Source organism: Vulpes vulpes, chromosome 12, assembly GCF_048418805.1.
Source record: "Vulpes vulpes isolate BD-2025 chromosome 12, VulVul3, whole genome shotgun sequence".
In the NCBI taxonomy this organism is placed as follows: domain Eukaryota; kingdom Metazoa; phylum Chordata; class Mammalia; order Carnivora; family Canidae; genus Vulpes; species Vulpes vulpes.
The window spans coordinates 169676563-169700349 of record NC_132791.1 but is presented as its reverse complement, the minus strand read 5'-3'; the positions used below and the strand labels follow the sequence as shown (position 1 = coordinate 169700349).

The window sequence follows — 23787 nt, the reverse complement described above, 5'->3', positions numbered from 1 at the left end:
AGACAAGGCCTGGGTATTCCAGCCAGTCCCAGCTCCGACGACCTACTCTCTTTTGCTGAGGTCTCATTTCTAGGACCTGCCTGGGCCTGTGGATGAGGACAGGCTGTGACCCCTGTTAAGTATTAAGGAGCAGGTGGTAAGCTGTTCACAGCTGCAGATGCCAGGCAGCAGGCCCAGAAGGCTCATAACAGTGCACAGGCCCCTAGATGTGACACACTGAAGCTAGCCTTGGATCCACGGCTCATCTAAGGACCACAAGGCTACTGTATGCTAAATGCTTACATCCTCAGGGCTGCTTGGGGTGGAAAGAGCTCTGGGGGGACCCAAGAGATGCCTCCAAAGCCTTGAAGGAATAGCAGCCACAGAGTACAGTACAAGCTGCAAGGTCACCAATGTGACCTCCAAGGATGGCCTGTCACAGGGAGAGGTGGGCCTGGGCGACTTCTCCCTCATCCCTTGGCCTGGGCCTTTTCCTCTCAGGTCCTCAGCAGCATCCGATCCCATATGGACTCTACCCCTCCGGTCAATCCGTTCCTCACCTGTGACGAGGAGGCTGAGATCAGCCAGCTGGCATATAGAAACAGACTGGACAGGCAAGGGTTAAAAATCAATGGGCTCCCTGGATTAGGCCAGTTTCCTATGAATGGCACCTGGCAGATAAAATAGCCTTTGTCAAAATTAGACACTTTCATGCTTCAGAAGAGACACTCAGGAAAGTGAAGACAACCAACAGAATGAGAAAACATTTGCAAGTCAATACCTGATAAGGGGACCTGGACCCAAAATACAGAAAGAGCTCTTACAACTCCATGATAAAGAAAACCAAATTACAAACTGAATCTGAACACTTACCCAAAGAAGATGTACAGACGGCCCACAAACACACAAAAAGATGTTCAATATCATTTGTTTTTAAGAAAATGCAAATCCCAACCACAAGGAACACGCCACTTGTCACCCAGGCTGTGCTAGAAGGATGATCACAGGCCTGGATGAGGACACCGAGAGCCAGTATCCTCATGCACCGCTGCTGGGAATATAAAATGGCATACTTGCTTTGGACAAGAAAGCTTGGCAATTCCTTTGAAACTTTAACGTGACGCTGTAAGATCTTACTCCTGGGTATTTATACCCAACAGAGATGAAAACTGATATCCATAAAAAACTAAACTCATACACAAATATTCTTAGTATCAGCATTCCTAAAAGCCAAAAAACAGAACATCCCCAATGTCCACCAACTGAGGAATGGATACACAAGTGGGCCGAGTTGCACGCTGCACTGGTGCCCGGGCTGTGAGAAGGCACAATGTCCTGGTCATGCTAGCACATGAGTACGTCTTAGAAACGTGCTAAGGGGAGGGATCCCTGGGTGGCGCAGCGGTTTGGCGCCTGCCTTTGGCCCAGGGCGCGATCCTGGAGACCCGGGATCGAGTCCCACGTCGGGCTCCCGGTGCATGGAGCCTGCTTCTCCCTCTGCCTGTGTCTCTGCCTCTCTCTCTCTCTCACTGTGACTATCATAAAAAAAAAGAAAAAAAAAAGAAAAAAAAAAAAAAGAAACGTGCTAAGGGGAAACAATGGACTATGTATCATGTGATAACACACGCATGGAATGCTCGAGACAGGTACATCTGGAGAGACAGCACAGGAGGGGTTGCTGTGGCTGGGACGGAAGAAATAGAGGTTGATTTCTTAATGAGAACAATTTCTTGTGGGGGTGATGAAATGTCCTGGATTCACAGGGGTGATGGCTACACAACCCTGTGAATGTACTAAAAATCAGTGAATTGGACACATCAGAGAATCTCACAGTATGTGAATTATAGCTCAAACTATCCCTGCACCCTCACCCCAGCAGGCTGACTGGGAACCCGTTCTAGGCGGTCCTCAGGGAGAAACGGGGCAGGTGGAAGAAGAGCCTGTTATATCCTTCCTTTCAGCTTCATACAGGTAATGCATATTTATTGAAAATTTTCTTCACCGACAATGGTGAAATCAAGACCCCAAATTACAAAACATGATGGCAGTTGATACTTATAAAAATAAAGCGAAGGTCTATGTTTCACAGATCTGTGCAAGTTTCCTTCAAATCTCAGTCTGTCCTTTCATCAAAAAGGAGACCACGGAATCTTTGTTCCTTATGATGTCATAGTAAAAAACCGCATTCCACTGACAAAAAAAATAGCTTTGCTTCCAAATAGCACAAGTCTTTAAAGTGACTTTTCCCAACAATAAATATAGAAAATAGCCTTTGACAAGCACAGTTCAGCTTGGTCAGAACTTCAGCATGTGTAAAGCACCCGCCCCTCGGGTCGGGAGCCCCCAGCCAGCCTGCCACAGACCTTAGTCGGTGCATGCAGTGGCTACAGAGGTGACCCTGGAGGCTGCCCCGCGAGCCCCTCCCACAGGCCCCCACTGCCGGATGATGCCCTTGTGTGTGGCACCCAGGATGCCCACGGACAGACGCTAGGACACTGCAGCTGGAGCCATGATCGCTTTCTGACGGGCTGCTCCTGGAAACCGCAAGTGCTGCCTGCTGGTTTAGGTCCTCGAAGGCTCTCTTTGGCTCTCAAGGTCAGCTGGTCTGGTGTCACACAGAAGGGGTCTTTGGTGGGTGAACCTGCTGCATGAGCTGGGGGCGCTTCACCCTGGGCTTCCTGCGCTTCGGCCTACTTCTGGCCTTGTTGATTTGTACCACAAAGAAGGCCAGGACCACCATGGCTCCCAGGAAGGCAAACACAGGGATGGTCTGGCCCACCTCCTGGTTGTAGCGGCCAGGCATGATCCCTGCAAGAGCACAGCATAAATGGTCAGTGGCACCACAGCCTCTCTGCCTCAGAGGCAGACTTGTCAGAAACAAAATGTTAAGTAATTTCAGCTGGGCTCACAGGGCAAACAATTTAAAAACTTCAGGTGAAGTGACCAAGGCCATTAGCAAAAGAGAGATTCTCAGATTAGCAGCTTCGGGGGTGGGATGGGCAGGGTGTCTGGAGGTGAGGTTTTTGCTCCTTCTATACCCTATACCCAAATTGGACTAAACTGGCCTTTAGTCACAGACTAAACTGTGAAGGCCACAGACTGGCCTTTCTTCTGTCACAGACAACCCACAATGGGGGTGCATGGATGAGCCTGGACGCCAGGAAGGAGAAGAGGTGCTGGTGTCAGAGGAGTTGAGTGGGAGGATGAGGGAGGCAGACCAGGCTGGGAGTAAGGACGGCTGGCCGTGCCCCTGCCCCTTCTGGGAAAGCCTTCCGCAAATAGGACATGTGGTCAGAAGTCAAAAGTGATGGCTGGAAGACCCTGGTTTGTTAGTATGACTCTGCAACTGAGCCATGCTGGGGTTCCAGAAATAACCATCATCGGTATGCCCCATGACTGCAGGCAAGGCCCTTAGGAGTTTGGCACCACAGTTAAAAAGTTCCCAGGGCTGGAGCACATGGGCCATGGCACCAGTTCCTGGAACCAGCAATCCCAGGAGGCTATAACCTCTTGGAAGAGCACAAGGATCCCCAGAAAGTACTGCCCATGCCCTGCTGAACACCTGGATACAATCACTCCAGGTACAGGAGAACCTGTGCTAATGGTCTCGTCAGGCCAAAAGCCACTGCCCATGGAGTGGACACAATCAGATCAGTGGAGGAGCATAAACCCACATCCCAGCCTAGGGAAGTCCCATCCCAGGTGGGCCAGAACAAAGAATCAGTGGGGACCTCTGGGCTGAGGGTTTAGGGGCCAGGGCAGCTCAACCACTTGCTGGGACCCAAACCAGCAGATGACAGATGTTCCCTAGGATGCATAATAGACATTTGCTTGCAGAACTTAGGACAGAAGTGTGCAAGTTACAAGTTACTCTACTGAAAGAATTTTAACACCTAGCTATCATGACAGAAATTCAAATTTGAAAATCAAGGTAGAATATTCTGAAGGGAGCATGGTGTGTTAATCTTTTAGGTCCACTTCCGGCCTGGCTGATCTGTACCACAAAGAAAGCCTGGACCAGATGCTCCCAGGAAGGTGGACATAGGCGCCTCTGGCCCATGCTGTGGGGGATGGGGAGGTACAAACAAACCAGAGCCGGATCTAGCACCACGAAGCACCTAAGAACTGACCTCCAGGAATGTCCCAGGCACTGCTCTCTCCGGGAGACAACGGTCTAACTTGAGGGCGGTTCGATCGGAAATTGGGTAATACCACTTTGTCCAGGTCGATGGAGAGCAGCTTCTGGTGTTTCCAAAGATTACTTCATGAAAATGGATTAGAACAAAATAAAAATAAGTAATTGTACCGCCTGTGATGCTTAGGCAATACCTAAGAAATAAAATGTGATTTAAAGAGAAAGGTGAAATGATATCCCACTAACACCCACACTTAAGCCCAACTGCTTAGCAATGCTTGTGACAGCTTCTGGGTCCCAAGACGGAAATGTTAAATCAAATCCATTTGTGGGAGATTTTAGTATTCTGAGTAGGGGTCAATTCTGCTGGGTTCCTAACAGCCCCCAAAGAGGTGTCCTGCTTCTGCTTAAGCTGGACACCACCAAGCTGTGGGAGAGGAAACCACACATGAACCTCTGAAAAGAGCCGGAGGACAGTAGCCGAAGCCAGGGCTCAGGGAACCTGGGGCTGATGGGAAGGTGTGTGGACGTCTCTGCCATGAGGCACCACAGCTGGTGGGGCTTGCTCTCTGATGAATGGTGGCCAGTGTGGCACAGGAGGCTCTGCGTGTGCCAGGAACCAGACACCCTCTCTGTCCTCAAGGACACCACCACAAAAGGCCAAGAGGCAGACACATAATAGTGGAGCTGTGGAGAGAAGCAAACCACGGGCCAGAGAGAAAAGAAAGGAAACCTGGCTGCTCGCTGGGTAATCATGCTGGACTCCTATGGTAGTAGCACTGCTCTTGTTCCTGATTCTGAGATCTGAACAACTTTTCAGGATCACACCTGAAGGACAGAGAGGCTGACACACTACACAGAGCAGCAGACAGCCTGGGGGGCACCTGGATTAGAGCAGCACACAAAGAGGAGTCTGAAGACTGCTCTGGCGAACGCAGGGCAAGGGAATAAAGTATGTCTGCTGATCATGAACTCCCCATTTTTCTGCATCTTATTCTTCTGGAAGCAGCTGGCTTGTCTTGTACTTCGGCCAAATGAAGGCAAAGACACTTCGTTCTCTGGGCATCCGGGGAAAGGGGCACCGGGCGACACAGGGTCTGGGAAGGGGCTTCCTATGCAGGAGAGAAACTACTCTCCCTTCTTGCAGCTGGGGAGCTACATGGAAAATGCTGGTGAGCACGACCACTGGTCCTGCCTCACAGGGTCTAACTTTACGTTTCAGGTTTCATCATCTGAAAATTAAACTGACAAGGGTATGTTATGGAATCGATGCTAAATGCCAAGGTAAGCTCATGACCCTGCAGCTCAGTAGAGGGGTGGGGGGGGGAGGGACTGTGCTCTCACTCTGACGGGGAGATCATACTCCAGAATTTAATTATCTGGCGATGGCACTTTCTAATTGAACAATCGTGCAAACAGCACATAGCGCAGTAGTCTGAGAAGTTCATGATGCTCCAGTGGAAGGACAGAGGGGTCACCTTGCCCCTGAGGTTCCTCTCGGGTGTGACATTCCTGCCACTGCCCTAAGTAAGGTCACCTGATGCCCAACAACAAAATGGAGAAGGATCATTTCAGAGATGGACAGAAATGGAGTTCAGCACTGGACGGTGGGACACTGGGCCTTTCAGGGGCTGTCTGGGGCTGCAGAATCAAGATCCAGGTGTAGGTCCCGGGTACTGAAAGTAATTTTCAGTGTGAGATAAGGGGGAGCCTGGCAGGCATGTTAAGAAGCAATCCCCCAGAGTGCTGGCAGACACCAGACCTCAGGCTTTGCACGCTGTCCCTGACAGCTGGCTAGTGTCGGATTATGAATGTGGACTCGAGTACAGACCAAGGACGGCCTTCTCTGCTTCTGAGTCCCGAACAGCGCCGGGGGCTGGGGGGTTGGGGGGGGGGGGAGGACGACACTGACTGCCACCCACCAGGAACTGCTGACCACAGCTGGAACTAGAGGCTGGTCTAATGTGATGATAATGGCAGGTTACGAATAAATGGGATGTAAAAATGGCATCTTAACAGAAATTTTTAAATGATGGGATGCTAACTAGAATGGAAAAATACTCTGTAATTAAAGTCGCAAGAATAAACAGTTGATGGGAAGACAACGTGAGGACTTTACAATCCCACTGTCTTCTGCCAAGCATGTTCTGAAGAGGACAGACCGTCTGAGTGGAGTGGTGTGCGGAGTGCTCTATCCATGACAGGTAGGCATCCTCCTCTCGGTGGCTCACAGCGCAGACAGTGGCCCTCTGTCCCCTGCCACCCCCGTGCCTGGACACACTTGGACCCAAGCTAAGTGGGCAGCCTGGTGGGGAGCCCCACCGGCCAGGGTGTGAGGTGTGCTGCCAGTGAGCGGCGCAGTTTCCTGCACCACCGCCCAAAGGAAAGGCGGGGGGCAGCCCCCAAACTGGCCCGGGACACAGGCCCCTGCCTCACTATGCCAGGACCCCAAATCGGGACCAACCCCCATTCTTCCTGCCAGAAATGGGGAGAAGGAATGAGGGGGAAAAGAAACACAGGAACCAGTGTGGCCAGGCCACGAGCAGGAACGCACACCTGCTCTGAGCAGTCCCAGCCCCCTGGGCTGACAGAAGAACCTGTCAGCGTTTCAAAATCCACATCACAAACAGGGCACACTCGACTCTTGAACTCCAAACCAGAGGAGTAAGAGATCTCAGCTTCTGAAGCAAGAATCAACCAAACCTAACAAAGTGCTCACTCCCCAAAGCACTTCCTCAGGCAGGACACCGCCAGAGAGCGTAATTCTAAAGGTCGATATGGGGGCTCACCAATTTAAATAACGTCACAAAATGACAAGCCGAAAGATCTGAGGATTTACTAATGATGTCAGTAAAATTCCATTCTCTCTTATAAAAAAAGAGTAATGAATCACAAGCCCTGCAGAAGAAGTGGAAAAGCACAGTAAGGCACTAACCTGGGAGCCGTCTCGTTTAAAGGCTGTGGCTTGGCCCATGACAGGTGCGGACAGGCCGGCAGAGCCCGCGGCTCTGGGCCTCCCAAACGCGCCTCCAGGACCTTGGAGTACCGGTGCAGGTGGTTTCCTGGGGCGGCAGCAGCACGGGTGACACAAAACCATTGTTGTTAGGAAGATGCGAGGAGATAGCCCAGGTACCCTGGCCTGTCTGCTTTCCCGTCAAGAGGCCAGCCCGGCGCCCTGTTACCCTGGCTCCCCGGTGCCCCAGGTGACGCGTGCTCACTGCTCACAGCGGGGGAACAGAGCAGAAGGGCCACTGCCTTTAAAGTGGCCATGCCATACACATGGCAGGGGCCAGGTGACCTTTACTGACCACATTTTCACACACAAGGCTATGCTCAAGGAATCTAAGCTGTAGATGTGCTTCATAAAGAAAATCTTTCTCTTTTGGCATATTTATTCTCAGCCAAAACAAAACAAAAAAAAAATGTACATTTTCAAATTTCAAAATTTCTTTAATTTATCAGACCGGTGCTGTCCAGTACTGTAGCCATGTGTGGCTGACTACTGAGAGACTGAAATAGGTTGAGTGTCTCATCTTTAAACAATAATTTGGTGTATTGGGCCAAAGAATTTTACTAAAAATGAATTTTACCTGTTTCACTTTATTTTTTTAACAGGGCCACGGGAAAACTTAGAATTGTTTGTGTATTCAGAATTGTACGTACAGCTCACACTAGGCCTCTGGTGGGCCTGGTGGTGAGGACCTGAATACTGTCTGACACACTGAGGGCAAGGCCGCAGGGGTCACCTCTCAATTCCTGTCTCTTCGCCTGTGAACTGGAAAGAACAGTATCTATGTTCCCGAGTTCTAAGAGGCCCTGAGGAGGTGATCCATGTGCTTGGCACCTGGTGAGTGCTCAGAATCGCTGGCCCTTCTTCCCACAGACCCACAGGGGCCAGGGCTCCATCTGTGAGAGAGGACAACACATGCTAACCCAGGGCAGGGTGAGGACCTCAGAGTATGCGTCCTCTCTATTCCCCAGGACAGCCTGCCTGTGAGCAAACAGTCTGGAGCTTGACCAACAAGCATGACGGCCTCCTGAAGCAGCCAGCCGCCCACCCACCGTGCTCACTCACCTTCCATCCTCTCTGGAGTGGCCGAGCCAGCTCCGCTGGGAGGGCGCTGGCGGTTCCCGGAGTGACTGAGGCTGGGAGGGGTCACTCCATATGACGTGTACTGAAGGAGTGCATCCAGGAGCCAAAAGCAGTCTGTGGGTTCAATGGGCATGTTGTTTAGGGATCAGTGTGATTTTAAGGAATCCCTATAGGAAAATAAAAGCCCCCCAAAAGAGGGGAAATGGGAGGTGAAAAGATCACCCATTCTTGAGAAGCACACATCCTCTGGGGTCAGCCCCAGCCCACAAAGACCAGCTCGATGGACAAGACCTGACTGGGGCTTCACTCCTAGCCCCAGGGCTCAGGTGGATCAGTGCCACCGAGCACTGGGCTGGACGGGCTGCCCGAGCACCATCTGGCTCTGCGGCCCCTCACGAGGAGGCCAGAACAGAGACCACTCAGGGGTTGCCAGACCACGTGACACCCACTGAGCAAAGAATCGCTTAGAGAATGGGCACCAAAGCTTCTGCTAATTCCCAGAGGCTGTCCTGGGGGAAGGATCTGGATCTATACTTCGAGGACAGAGCCAGGACCCCAGTGTGTACTCCACTGGGAGGGGAGTTCAAGTTCCACACAAGTGCAGAGTCTAGTAATTTGGGCCAGTGGGCCCCCCATACAACATATGGCAACGGGAAACGGTCAGTCATTCTGAGGGACATGGCAGGGAGCCTAAGCGCTGGGCTATGGCTGACAGCCCTCATCGCAGACCCACACAGGAGGTCCTCTTGTCAGGAGACCGAGACGCTGCTGTGTCTGTAAATCCGGGCCCACCGCCTGCACAGGGGTCTGCCTATGTCTGCCACCGCAGCCTCACTGTCACCAGCGGGACTGGACAGGCCCCCCCAAGATAAGACAGCAGCAAGCACTTCGCTCACTCAAGGGCACTCCAGCTATGTGCATGAAGCACTACCACTGGAAAATTCAGAACCAGGACAGTCCTCTCAGGCATTTAAAATTTTAATAAAGACTCTTACCAGGAGATCTCCAGTCTTAAAAGAAAATCTCTACGGAAATAAAACATTAATCTTCTTTCAACTGTGACTTTAACCTTTTAAAAAAGACCAATCATATTACACAAAACACTAGGAATTTAGTCAAGCTCAACTTCACTCAGAGAGAGGCACATAGCTCCCAGCTCACACTCCAGTGGCTAACGTGAGGCTCCTGCCCAACCTCCCCAGCCCCATCCTCCAGGGAGCCCACAAAACTTTAGACTTGGCTGTGTTATCACCTCACTAGACCTAAATATGCAACACTTCCACATCCCATTTCCTCCTTCACAAAATGAGAGAAATAAACAGGCTCAAAACCCTGAATCTGAAACAGACACTGAGATACTAAAACAGTGGAGGAATGCCAAGAACCAATCCCCCCAACCTTCGCTAGTTCCCCCACACCCGACAATACCAAACGCCCCCACTAATGAAGGCTCACAACAGCCAAATCCCCAAGTCTGGGAGAAAAGCCAGGTGCTGGTCCTCCAGGAAGAGTGGGTCCAACCTAGAAGATGGGCCCCTGACCACAGCAGCGCCTGGGATGTATAGACTCCAGAGGGGGAAGCGGAGGTGGACAGAGCCAGGCGGGGAGCCTGTCCACCAAAGGCAACAGTCTTGGCATCTGCCCGCCTGAGGACGACGGCTTGGAGGGAAGGCAGCACAGCCTACGTGCCCAGTTTTGTTTGGCTTATTCAGTGTGCCTAGACTTACATACCTAGTCAACGTGCCGTGCGACCAAAGCAGCTGACACTTGCCAGATAGCACCTGGAGCTCACTGGCATGTCCCTTTACCTTCCAGCACCTTACCAGTGCCTTTTCAGGGACAAGGGGGATCAAGGATTTGTACATCGCAGTCAGGAAGCCCAGCTGCTTTCCGGCCACGCCACCAATCCTCACCCTTCTGTCGGTGACTGTCGTCCAAACAATTGGAGTCTCCGTACAGCACAATCCGGCCTCCGCCCTCAACTGGAATCTGATACAGTCCCAAAATGGGCACGTTTTCAACAACTGCAGTTTCCTGCTTTAAAACCTCCAATCCTGAAATAACATCACAACAAAAACAAAAATGTCGAAGGATGAGTTACTTTTTTTGTTGAGGAATGAAATGATTTTCCAATTGCTACTTGACATTTAGTCCACACGACCGGGGGGGGGGGGGGGGGGGGGATCACAGCAAAATCTAATATTCAATCACAACAGTGCAGGCAGCCCCAGTGGCGCAGCGGTGTGGCACCGCCTGCAGCCTGGGGTGTGATCCTGGAGACCCAGGATCGAGTCCCACATTGGGCTCCCTGCGTGGAGCCTGCTTCTCCCTCTGTCTGTGTCTCTGCCCCTCTCTCTCTGTGTCTATGAATAAATAAAATCTTAAAAAACAAAAACAAAAACAAAAAACAACAGTACAAACTTTTACACCAGGAAAATGCCATTAATTTGGGTTTTAGCAAAACTCACCTGTCTATACACATTCCCATACCATCCTCTTTACATTTTCACAAAGTATTTTTAATCCTAAAAACACACATGCATGTCCTTTCTGATTCTGCTGAAAGGCTTTGGTCTTGGGGCTGCATTCACAAGGGGCAGCCAGCCAGGCAGCTCTCAGTACACACAGGTATCTTCGTGGGCTCGTTACATATACCTAGGTTTTAAAAGCCAGGACAAGGGACTCCCATGTGGCCCAGTTGGTTAAGCATCTGCCTTTGGCTCAGGTCATGACTCTGGGGATCATGCTGCTCAGCAGGGAGTCTGCTTCTCCCTCCACCTCTGTCCTCCCCACCACTCGTTCTCTCTCACAAATAAAATCTTTAAAAAAAAAATGTAATAAAAGGAAAAATATTAACTAATTTTTAAAACATATGCCCACATACTTTAAGTTTAGATTTAAAACACTTGTTACATTTGTCTCACAATTACAAATGTTCCAGTGGCAGAGCGTTCTTATCTCTGCCCAATCAGAGGATACAGTTTACAATGTTAAATGAATCAAGAGGTCAAAAATGCATAAATACCAGGGGCAGCAACTGCCAATAATATCACCATATAATCTAAGAGTCTAGCCCTGAAGCAAAAGCCTTCCTCCATGCTGGAGATGACGCACATCTTCAGCATGGTGTTTACTGTGTTGGTAACATCTAAAATATCTAAAATGTCTGTGGCTATAAACACATGGCCTTTCCTGCTCACTCTGGATAATACCACTAGGAACAAAGTGGAAAATAAAACAAGATTCTCAAAAAAAAAAAAAAAAAGAAAGAAAGAAAAAGAAAAGAAAGAAAACAAGATTCTCTTTGTTGGAGGGAAAGACAGAGAGCAGTAACAGATGAAACGGGGCAAGCATGCACTGTGCTGCCACGTGGCCTCATGCTTTGTTAGAGATTTGTGTCTGACAAACAGGGTCCCTTCTGATCCAGCATAACCCAGATTTTCAAATTCCTATTTTGTACCCAAAAGATTATTTAACGTAAAGGCTATTTGGAAATAAAAAGTCTCTTAGAAAGGATTTCAAGGTAACTACTTTTTATTTTCACCAGCAAAGAGCAAAACAGGCACCCTGAAATCTACAGTGATTCCTCTCCCCCTCAAAACCAGGCAGTGACAAGCTGATGATGAGACATCTACTCTCACCCACTGTGCACACAAGCATCAGAAACCATGATGCCCTGGGACAAACGGATTCCAGAAAGAATCACTAGCCCATGGGTAACTGTGCATAGTGACTGGAACACTGAATCACTGATGTGCCTGAAGTTACAATACAACCTTATGAATACAGATCTATTTATTGACTGACCTTGCCTTGATGAAGAGAAAAAAGTCATTTTAATAAAATAAATTCTACTTTATAAATGCAAACAGATGTGAGAGAAATTCTGTCTTTTTGTTATTTTTAACCAAAGAAACTGTCCCTAACTTCCAATTACAGAAAACAGCAATCTTCATTAGAAGCAAAACTGCAAGGGAGGACCTTTCTTTCCTTCAAATGCTTTCTCTTTTTTTTAAGGATTTTAAGTAATCTCTACACCCAACGTGGAGCTCGAACTCACAACCCCAAGATCAAGAGTCACATGGCTCTACCAACTAAGCCAGTCAAGCACCCCCACTTTCCTTCAAATTCTTAAGAGAATTTTAAGAGATGAATCTATAATTAATATTCTTTACACAGTTAAGAACTTTAAAACGTGGTCAACATTTTTCTAAGATTTTAGTGATCTGGCAACCACAGAAGCAGAACAATTCATAAATAGTAACAAATTTCAAGCAACGTTGAAGGTAGTAAAAAAACAAAACAAAACAAAACTATACAAATATTGGGGGCACCTGGGCAACTCAGTCAGTTAAGCATCTGCCTTTGGCTCAGGTCATGATCCCAGGTCCTGGGATCAAGTCCTACAATAGGGATTCCTGCTCAGCAGGGAGTCTGCTTCTCTCTCTCCCTCCATCCCTTCCACTACTCGTTTTCTTTCTCAATAAGTAAATAAAATCTTTTAAAAAAGATCTAGAAATATTCAACAGCTGCTCTCCTGAAGGAATTCTATTTTGCAGTGATCAATATCTACAAATACTCAAATTATCTATCTCTGCAGCCCCCGGATCCACCATCCCGAACTTCTGCCTAAATCAGGTACCATACAAATAATATTACAGTAAGTTTTTGAAAAACAAAGCTGCTAAAGGGCATGGAGTGATGAAAATATTCTGAACGCAGTTAACAGGGAGGCCTGCAAGAGTCAGTGAACATGAAGGATCATAGAACTGTACACCTTAAGAGAGTCAAAGAGTCCCCCCACCCAATTTTTTTTCAAATAGATGTGAATTATATGCAAATAAAATGCTTATAAAAAAAGGAAAGAAACCAAAATAGCATTACTTACCTTGGTCTTTAAAAGTCTGTGTTATCACTATGCCATCTTCTGGAAATTTAGCAATGCTGCACCCTGATGCATAATACACTAGAGAAAGTAGTTGTTTAGAGTTACGAGAATGCAGAGACACTCAGCACTTTATCAATAGCTACTCATTCACCTAAAATGCAGTCTTTATACATGATAGTTTTTAATTCCAACACTGTTTTTAATTCTAAGACACAGGTTGCTGTTACTTCCTGTTCACACTTGAATAACAAGTAATCACCTAGAATTCAAGCTAACAAGTACTACTAATGTAAGGTTTCTTAACAGCCTTCCAAAGTCAGAGTTTCCAGTGAGGATGAGCACAGTTGGTAACAATAATGCTCAAGACATTATCCTAGAGATGAGTTACCAAAAACTCATCTGTGAGGAAACATCGTAAATGAGGCACGCAAAGTGATTTCATAAACAGAATTTTATAAATCAGGGATCCGTAAGGGGTTTGCTCTGTAGGGTCACAGAGGAGGAACATAAAGAACCTGACAGGTGGCATGAAGATTAGGAATGCCTGCAGAAAAGATTTTCATTTTAAGAATCTGGATAAAACAACAGCTTTACTACAGGTGTCCTTTTTGAAGACATGGCTGCTTCTGCGTAGAGGCCCCATTTCTCTGAAATCCTGACTTCAAACACACACAGCTTCTGCTCTTGATATAATGTGCCCTAATAAAGAAAAAACAAAACCTTACTGTCATGGTTTGCTAAGGTAAAATCCCCTTCATACAGGCCATCGCTGAACCCCATGTTCCAGACAGACAGAAGCTCATTCAGGGCAGGGACGTTGGCCCCTCCGGTGTCTGGCATCCACCACTGCCTGTGGGAGAAACAAGGGGTGCGGGGTTGTAAGGGGCTGAAACAGCCACCCCCACACTCAGGCTTCATGACGAAACTAAAGGTCTCCTGACAGAATGCAGCCTGTGCACACTAAGGTTTCAGCTGAAACACCTCCTTGGGTTTGAGTGATAATACAACTACATGCTTCAGTCAGCGTACAGAACAAATCAAAGCTCCATTAACTTCACACAACACACCATGTGTACATAAACACACAGCCTAGACCTCGAGAGGGTACGTGAAAATAAATGAAAAATCTCTAAAGTTGAAGTCACAGACTCTGAAGAAAAAAACCTCAAAATATATTATGATAATGATATTCATAAAACACTGGGAATTCTTGATTGATAACCAACCTACCAGAAGGTATAGACTCAACAACAGAGAGATGGGAGAAATTTAAAAATCAAGTATCTAAGATGAACAGGGAAGACAGGACCTGGATCAAGGAGCACCTGGCTTTCTCTCTCTCTGTGACTATCAAAAATAAAATAAAAATTTAAAAAAAAAAAAAAAAATTAAAAAAAAAAAAAAAAAAAAGGAGCACCTGGCTTACTCTACAAGCGACTCTCAGCCGCATCACTGCTGGGGTAGAGGGAGCCTGCACCAGCCCAGCGTCTGAACTGGCTTCCGGCAACTGAAGGACCCCCAGTCCTCTTAAGTACTTGCTAGACAGAATTTAATTCCCAAAAAGCCAAATTTCTTATAAAATACCAACTCCCATCAGTACCTCGTGTTTTCATCGTAAAACTTGACTTTTCTCATGACAGACGTGTTGTACCAATCACTGAAGACAATGAGTGAAAGGCCATTGTGCACATCCCTCCGCAGCTTGGCGACCTCCTCAGGGAAGTACTCCTCCTCGCTGTCCACCATGAGCAAAGTTCCTGAGGGACAGAATGCTGGCAGTGAGTCTGCGCCTCTGAACCACAGGACTCAGGTCAGAAAAACAGTATTTCACTGGTATCCATGTCTCAAGCTCCAGCTTCTAGTGTTTTGTGTGGCCCCCAGTATCCTTCAGGAAGGGGGTGAAAAAGAAAGGACCAGGGTCCAAAACACAGACCCCTGCTAATGACACCAGCCTCTTTCGTGAGTGACACCCAGGTACACAGATGTCACTCACTGGAGAAAAAGCAAAATGCAGCACTAGTTTCTTTTCTTTAAAGTAAATAAATAAAAATGTACAAATATCCTTGTCCCTAGTTTGCCAGTGTTCCATCTTACCTGAAGGTTACTACTGTCACCACCGGACAAGAACATGTGTCACTCTGCTTCAGAGCCTCATGCAGCCTTCGCAAGGACTGGGAGGCCTTGCATCCGCTCCCTCACTGCCTCTCGTTTACATAGGGATTCATCTTTCAAACTGTCCCCATACACAGACACACACACACACACAGACACACACACACACACACACACACACACACACACACACACACGACCAGGGAGCAGGGGGGCGGGCAGGGAGGCACCTTGTGGCTACTCACCATACTGACTGGCGTCGAAGCACGTGAAGGGGGAGCCGAGGACTTCAACAAAGTAGCCCATGCTTCTCAAGTGTTGGTACATGTCCCTGAAGTTGGTGTGGATATGGTCACCGTTCCTGAAAAACAGTAGGCTTTGCACTAGGATGACCAATCTACTCATGATGAAGGCTTAGCTAGCCACACACAGCTAATTTCTGGAACCGGTTTCCTCAAAGGAGCGTGGCTCACCACAGAAGAGGCCTGGGGGTCTGGCCCACCTTGCAGAAGTCAGCCCTTCCAGACCAGCATTCTCTGGGCTCACATGTAAAATGGGTGATAACACAAATGATGCATATGGCATGGGCTCGAAGGAAACAGAACGATGAGGAGGATGGACAAAGAGCTGCTCTGTAGAGTGCACTGAAGTGTCACGTTAGTGGTGGCATACACCCAGAGCAGAACAACCACCAGGACTCAGCATGGGAACACAGAGGTGCTGGAGCACCACACTGGCTGGTGAATACATTAACCATGCATCACCCTTCTATCTCTTTTCCCCCTGCATGTACTCATTTTCCCACAGTACCCTCTACATAAGCCCCTTCCCAACCACCCCATGGAAGCACCAGGGGCCCAGGGCTCATTTTATCTGCCTACCCCCTCCCTGCAGCCCTGCAGAGCTAGCTCCTCCACAGGGCTGAGGCCGGGCATTTCTCCAGGATGTGGCCCTTACCTCAGCCTACCCTCTTCTCACTCCTCTCCCCCTGCCGCTGGTCTGAGCCTTCATGAAAAGACATCTTCATGGAAAGACATCTTCATGAAAAGCTCATCACACCTTTAAGTGTCCTGCCTGCATCTTTCAAGGCTCCTTTCTCCCCCACTTTGAACTTTAAGTCCAAACTCCCAGTACTTACAGAGGGTGGCAATGAGCTAGGCATACGGGCCAAGAGGAAGCCAAGCCAACTGCCCTGGAGGGCAAGCCAGGAGGGCATAGGGCAGGGTCTGGAGGGTGGAGCAGGGCACATCAGGGAGTCTGGCGTGTCACTAAGTCTGGAGAGACAGCCACTGGAGAGCTTTAGGCCAAGTGTGCTCAAGTTCCTGCCCTTTCAGATTATCAGGGCTGCTGCATGGACAATGGACTCTAGGGAAACAGCTAGACTGGCTAGGAGGCTGCGACACCATCCAGGCAAGCACGGACAGTGGGCTGCGCGGGGAGGGGGAGGGAGCAGGGGCAGCTATAGCCAACTGTGCAGGACTCGGGACATGCTGTAAAGGTAGGACTGACAAAAGTCTGCTGGCTCAACAAAAATAAGGAAAGAGAGCAATCAAGGATGAGCTCGGCGGTGGCAGAAGTAGGGCTCCCTGAGGGGACAGGGACACTCAGTTCTGCTGTGGGAGGACCAGTGGGACAAGCGTGGCGGCTGGTGGCTGCTTACCAGTCCAAAGGGTCATTCTTCATTCTTAGGTTATCCCTGGGGAAGTAACCAGGTGGGTAGCGGAGGTTGTGGTACTGGTCCCAGAGAACTCTCTTACTCCGTGGAGGAGCAGGAATTATCTTCACCTTAATTGGGAGCTTCACGGTTGAAGTCTGTTCTGCACCATTTTTTGACTGAAATAAATAAAAGACATCGAAACTGCCCCTATTGCTCAGAAGAAACTTTCAGACTTTTGGGTTTTAAAAAAATCACTTCTATATCAATTTAACACAAATAATTTGAATGCAAGCATTCCTAAAACAAATGTAAGAAGAAATATTCACATGTCACAATTCATTCTGTTAAAGTTCTTCCTTTAAGTGTTCAAGCTGTAAAATTTAAGGCATCTTATTCCTAAAAGCTACTAGGCCACACAGGTTTAACTGCACAGTCCCTAGTAAAGAATCCATATTGCTGCAATCATTTTGAACTTGAACTCTGGCACAAAACAGTCTAACTGCTGTTGCTCAGCAACAGAATGGGGATGAGTGGGCTCTGACACTCCAGCTGCTCCACAGGCCCGGGAAGCACTGACCAAGGCCTGCAAGCCTCACCACACCCATCAACTGGCTTCAAATCCTAGACCCCAGGCACTCAGCCTGCACCCCCCCGCCCCCCACTTCTTGGTGTGTACTGACTCCCACCTCTGCTGGGGAAGCTACAGTGACAGTGACGTGTCCCTGTGCGACACCTTCCCACGAAGCCGCCTTCTTGGTGACAGAGATGGAGATGGCCAGGTAGCCTGACCAAGGCCATAATACGGAGGAGTAAGAGAAAGCAACTTCGATGTTGTCTCCATTCTGTGGTAAGTAGGGCTGCCAGTCAGGCTGCAGGAGAAAAACAAGCAAAGGCTCTGGTGAGAGGCTCACTTGCTACCTTACCTGCTTTGGTTTTAGACCACTCCTCTAGTAGACAGCATAAAATGAAATTTATATTCAGATCCTAAGCAACCTATAACCAAAGCAGACTAGGTAAAGTCTGGAACATCATCCACTAGAATAGTCTAGAAACCACTAATTCGGACAGCCTCCATTTTTTTTTTCAAGATTTTATTTAATTTATGAGACAGAGAGAGAGGCAGAGACATAAGCAGAGGGAAAAGCAGGCTCCATGCAAGGAGCTCGGTGTGGGACTAGATCCCAGGACTCCAGGATCACGCCTTAGGCCGAAGGCAGGTGCTAAACTGCTGAGCCACCCAGGGATCCCCCAAACAGCCTCCAATTTTAAAGAGAATTTTCCCGAAGCCTTTAAAAACAAAAAACAAAAGACACATGGTTTGGCAAAGAGCTTTCATCTGATAGAGAGCATTAAGAAATGAAAACTCTCCAATTTGAGAACAAAATCTATTTGTATGCTTCAAGAATCACAGTAATGCAAAGGAATAAAATACTAAAATGGTGCGGATTAACTGTTCAAACTCAGACCGTGCAGCTAGTGGCCAGGCAGGCAGGTCTCCAGAAGACACCCAGAGGAAGAGGGGAGCATGTGAGGAGGCATCTGGGAGAAACACAGACTCGCTCCTACAAAATGAATCGGTATTTCAAACCACACTAAATTACTCCCCAAGTGAGTCAGCATGTTAAAAAAAAACTCTGAAAAAGAAGACAAACATTTGTAGGCTATGGCATCATAAACAGTGAGGAAGGAAAGGGATTTGTGATCAATGCTCCAGGGACCACCAGTTAGCAAAAAAGCTAATTTTTATCTATCTCTTACGACATGTATCAAATGAAATCAATGCTGATGAGAAAATTAAGTATCTTACAAACATAAAAGAAACATTAGTAGAAAATAAAGTCCAGATTTTATCCTATCTCTGGAAAGGAAAGTTTCTAGTTTTTGAAATAGAAATTACAAAAGATGAAAACTCAACCAGAGGATAGTGTGGAACTTATACAAAACCAAAAATAACCAGGTAATTACACTACCACTAGTATTAAAGAGAAAGACACTAATCTGGGAGAAACTGTTGCATAAACACAGCAGTCAACTTCTCTAGGACAAAAAGATGTTCAAGTCGACAGAGAAAAACCTGAGTTCCAGAAGAATGGGTCGCAGGAATGAAGAGCTACTACCATAAGAGGTGATGGGGACAAACACAGAGAGCATCACCTCCCAAATAACTGGAGAAGTGCTCATGAAGCCGACTCGCATTTCATCTCCTCTAAAGTTTGGGTTAAAACATGAACCACCTACAAACAAAATGTCCACCAACTGATGAATAATACACAGACATGGCCCACCCACACAATGCAATATTACTCAGCCTGAAGGAGAACTTAAGCACTGATGCGCTCTGACACAGATGAACTGTAAAGACACACTGCGTGATAGGCCAGTCTTGAAGGGCCACACTGTCTATGACTCCAAGTATATGCACTGTCCACAACAAGCAAATGCAGAGACAGAAAGCACCTCAGGAGCTGCCCAGGGCTATGAAGAGGGAGAATGGAGAGTGGCAGCTAACAAGGTTTCCTTTTGGGGTGAGGAGAATATTCTGGAATTATAGAACAGTGACAGCTACAATCACTACTTATAAATATAGTAGGAACTACTGAATCACTTGATTGATATTTTAAAGATTTTATTTATTCACTAGAGACAGAGACAGAGAGAGAGGGGCAGAGACACAGGCAGAGGGAGAAGCAGGCTCCATGCAAGGAGCCCAATGTGGGACTCAATCTCGGATCCCAGGATCACTTCCTGAGCTTAAGGCAGACGCTCAACTGCTGAGCCACCCAGGCGTCCCTGAATCACTTGATTTAAAAGGCTGCATTTTATGGTATGTGAAGTTTATTTCAATTTTTAAAAACTTCACAGAATTAAAAAAAAAAAAAGCGGGGGCTGTCTGACCCTGTGCAGGCAATGGAGCCAGCACCCTCATATACTGCTTGCAGTAACTACAGCAACAGTCTGCGCGGACTACCTCTCAGAGAGAATTCAGTAGCATGTACCTGGGGCCATAATAATGTCTGCACACACTGACTTGGGATTCCAATCCAGGAAGTTTGTTAAAAACCTAATTCAGGGGCAGCCCAGGTGGCTCAGTGGTTTAGCGCCGCCTTTGGGCCAGGGCGTGATCCCAGAGTCCCAGGATCGAGTACCACATGGGGCTCCCTGCAAGGAGCCTGCTTCTCCCTCTGCCTGTCTCTCTCTCACTTCTCCCTCTGCCTGTCTCTCTCTCTCTCTCTCTCTGTGTGCCTGTCATGAATAAATAAATAAAATCTAAAAAAACAAAAACAAAAACAAAAACACCTAATTCAGAAGAAAAGGAAACCACATATGCAAAGATACTCAGTTAAATGTTTACAGTTGGAAACCCCTGCTGTCAAACCTTGGGGATGTGGGCCACTTCCCATGTAGCCCTGGCAGGTCACACTACACTGACCGGTCACAGCTGCTGCCTCTGTGCCTGCAGACAGATATAACATCCAGAATTCATACTATGAAGAAGAGTGATAAGGAAATTGTTGGCAAGTTTCTGAGATCGATGACTTTGTTTCAAATCATACCAGAAGGAAGAGTCACTCAATTAGATAAGAGCTGGCTCAACAGAAATACTCTAACACTGCTGAGAATAGGGCCCTGACTATGAATGGATTTCTTACACTTGCACTAGATTCTGTTTTGCCTTATGAAGCCAACAAACTAGAAATCTCTCTTAACTTGTGAATGTTTGGTTATATAAAACTGTACTGTTTTTGTAAGCTCATCACAATTATCTTGGAAAAGAACATTTTGTTCCTTGAAGGCTAAAATAAGGTTTGGGGTTAAAAAAAAAAAAAGAAAAAGGTAAGCATATTATGATTTAACAATCCAATGTGATATTCCATAGTTGTCAGCAAGTACACTGGGACTGTGCAGAGAGTTACAGTGAACATGACATGAACCGAGAAAGACAAAGCCCGATGTTGGGCCCAGCACAAAAGGATCAATGATAACTACGGGCTGGAGATGAGGGCTGGACATACAGTGGCTACATCAGTATGCATTAGTATACATTTTTCTGCTTTTTCTGTCCTTTACTATCATGATAATGCTTATACAGTAAGTATTATTTAAAAAAATATAAAATAATAATATGAAATTATAATAATTAAAATTATTTTTAAAAACCTCAAAAGAGAAACACACCTTTTCAACTGGAAGGCCCATTCATACTCACTCAAGAATACAATAATTACATGTAAGCCTTTAATTATGGGTGCGAAATTATAAAATGAAAAATCAAAATTAATTAGTCCATTTAGGAGCCCAACTCAAAATGTCAAAGTCAGAGAGTAGCAAATTGGTTCCATTAATTTCTCCTGAGTTTATCCATAAAGGACGCAGCAGAAAACAAATCACTGCTTCCAATACCCTGGCACCTCAGACAGGAGGAGAAAACTTCTCCTGCTCTAACATCAGGAGAGAGAGACAAGGCACAAAGGGTGGGCCATGTCTATGTTCACCATAAGCCAGAGAGCAGGGTCACCTTGTCTACAATTCTTCCTGTGACGCCCATGCCGTTGAGGATCGTGACGTTGACAATTGTCGGCATCCCTCCATAGTAGATGGGCTGGGAACAGTATGGCCACATGTAGGGACACTCGGTCAGATCTATGTAGCTGGGACTCAGACTGAAACAAAGAACACAGGGTCAGAACACGGCACGTCAGAGGAGAATGAGGTGCTACAGCTGCAGCAGCACGTCAGCAGGGGACCTGAGCCAGGGAGGGTTGCTTGCAGGACCACCCTGGGCTGGTATCCGGGGACTTGCTTTGCAACACTCCCTGCACCCAGAGGGCACCGGGCTGGCCTGCCTAGACTGCTTGTACATGCCACAATGAAACACCTCTTTGCTTCCATGATTCTCAAACTCTGGAGGCCCCAACTGGTAGAGAATGAGTACATGACCACCCCCAGTAATTACCCTGGACCCAGAATCTCACAAGACAGCACCTCAAATTGCTGGGGCAAAGATGGACATTTTATAAAGGGAGCTCACAGACTGGTGGCAAAGATAGTTATTTCATGTTTCCACCTATAGACCAAAATAAACTCCATTTGGATCAGAGAGGCTCATGTATATAAAAGAAAGCAAGCACATATTAGAAGGAAACAGGTGAGTTCCCGTACTTTCCAGCAGAGAAAAGCTTTCTGTGACTCAAAGTCCAGGACTGGCAATGACAAGAGCCCAACAAAAGTGGCTACTGAAAAAACATACTGAACAGCAATGAACATATTACACAAAGCCAAAAGGCAACTGACAGACGGAGAGAAAGAGCTGCAGAATGGGTCGCTGACAAAGGGTCAGTAACCCTAATTTGTAAAGAATTCTTAAAAACTGAGGAACAAAACCCCACAGAGAAATAAGTAGTAAGCAGATGCTTCACAAGAAAGGTATAAAAACAGCCCTTAAAAAAAAATAAATAAAAAATAAAAACAGCCCTTCACCACAAAGTGTCGCCACTTTACTCATAACAAGACAAATGCAAATGAAAGCAACAGTGAGATACCCTGTGTCCCCCATCGGACTGGCCGCCAGTGCAGTCACAAGTATGGAGGCCATCCTGTGGTGGGGGGTCTGGGAAGCAGGCTCGTACTTACGTGGGGCTGAGGTACGCTGCCAGGCACAACCCTTCTGCCTGGGAGCAAGGGAGCAGGGTGGGACTTAACGAAGCCTCCCACGCTGGTAATTTTGACCCAGCAATATCACCTCTAGGAACCTCCCCTAAAGACACACCTCCAAAGAAACTAAATTACACTGGCACTGCAATAGTTTATAATTAACAATATGTTGTAAGGAATTTATTTTTTTAAATTTTTTTTTTTATTATTTATTTATGATAGTCATACAGAGAGAGAGAGAGAGGCAGAGACACAGGCAGAGGGAGAAGCAGGCTCCATGCACCGGGAGCCCGACGTGGGATTCGATCCCGGGGGGTCTCCAGGATCACGCCCTGGGCCAAAGGCAGGCGCCAAACCACTGCGCCACCCAGGGATCCCTGTTGTAAGGAATTTAAATGCTTACATACAAATAAGTAGTTGAACAGACAACGCATATCCACCCTCTGCTGCTATGAAGAGAAGGAAGAGAGATTTGCATGAACTGATAGGGAGTGATTTCCAGGATGCTATTAAGTGAAAAGAGCAAAATGCAATAAAATATTTTCAGTGATGCTATTCTTAATGTAAGAAAAAGGATGTAAGAACATACATGTGTATCTGCTCATTTGTGCAAAAAGAAATACAAGAAGGATAAACTGTGATACCCACCAGGGGTGGAGAAACTGAGGGAGAGGGAGCAGGGCCAGAAGGGATGGGGGGCCTCCCCTGTGCACTTCTGACTGCAAAGCCAGGGTAATGTGTCACATACCAAACACATAGCCAGTGGAAATCAACCACCATGTGTTGGGGGGATCCACAAAGAAATATAAACTAACTTGGCTGTACCAAAAATGAGCAGTGACAGAGGTGAAAGAGATGGAGGCAGAAGGAAGGAAGAAAGGGAGTAAGCTGAGGAAAGCTGGGGCACAGCAGGGCCACGTGCTCTAAAGCCAAAGATACGAATTATACACAGATCCTGCACTCCAATCAGCATGTTTTTTCCAAGGGGACGTGGACTGAGCAAACAGGTAAATGTTCTGTGCATGTCATGGTGGAGAAGTGCATTCCACGTAAGGGGAAGGAAGACAGGGCAGAGAACAGCAGCTCAGGAAGGAGTGGCAGAGGGATAGACTCATGCGCTCCCATCCACAGCAACAGACATACACAGGTGCAGATGGCGTGCATACACAGACACTGCCCAGCCAACTGCCGAAAGGGTCTACAAAGCCATGGGCGCAGCAGGGAGCACATCGCCGTGAGTCTGGGTTCCAAACACATGGAAGAGCCGGGGC

General features: G+C 47.3%; 1 protein-coding gene across 11 annotated transcripts in view; it reads right to left on the bottom strand.

The window, feature by feature from the left end:
- Positions 1-1934: 1934 nt before the first annotated feature.
- Positions 1935-23787, bottom strand: part of MBTPS1 (membrane bound transcription factor peptidase, site 1) — a 54071-nt gene continuing 32218 nt past the window's right edge. For all 11 annotated transcript variants that reach the window (XM_072731426.1, XM_072731433.1, XM_072731428.1 and 8 more), the window contains 12 exons: positions 21381-21525; positions 17551-17733; positions 16868-17040; positions 15453-15568; positions 14696-14852; positions 13821-13945; positions 13096-13173; positions 10121-10261; positions 8190-8321; positions 7050-7176; positions 4110-4240; positions 1935-2787 (listed from right to left, as the gene is read on the bottom strand). In XM_072731426.1, the coding sequence (XP_072587527.1) occupies positions 2591-2787; positions 4110-4240; positions 7050-7176; positions 8190-8321; positions 10121-10261; positions 13096-13173; positions 13821-13945; positions 14696-14852; positions 15453-15568; positions 16868-17040; positions 17551-17733; positions 21381-21525 (1705 nt within the window). In that variant the 3' untranslated portion in view covers positions 1935-2590. The remainder of the gene's footprint in view (positions 2788-4109; positions 4241-7049; positions 7177-8189; positions 8322-10120; positions 10262-13095; positions 13174-13820; positions 13946-14695; positions 14853-15452; positions 15569-16867; positions 17041-17550; positions 17734-21380; positions 21526-23787) is intronic.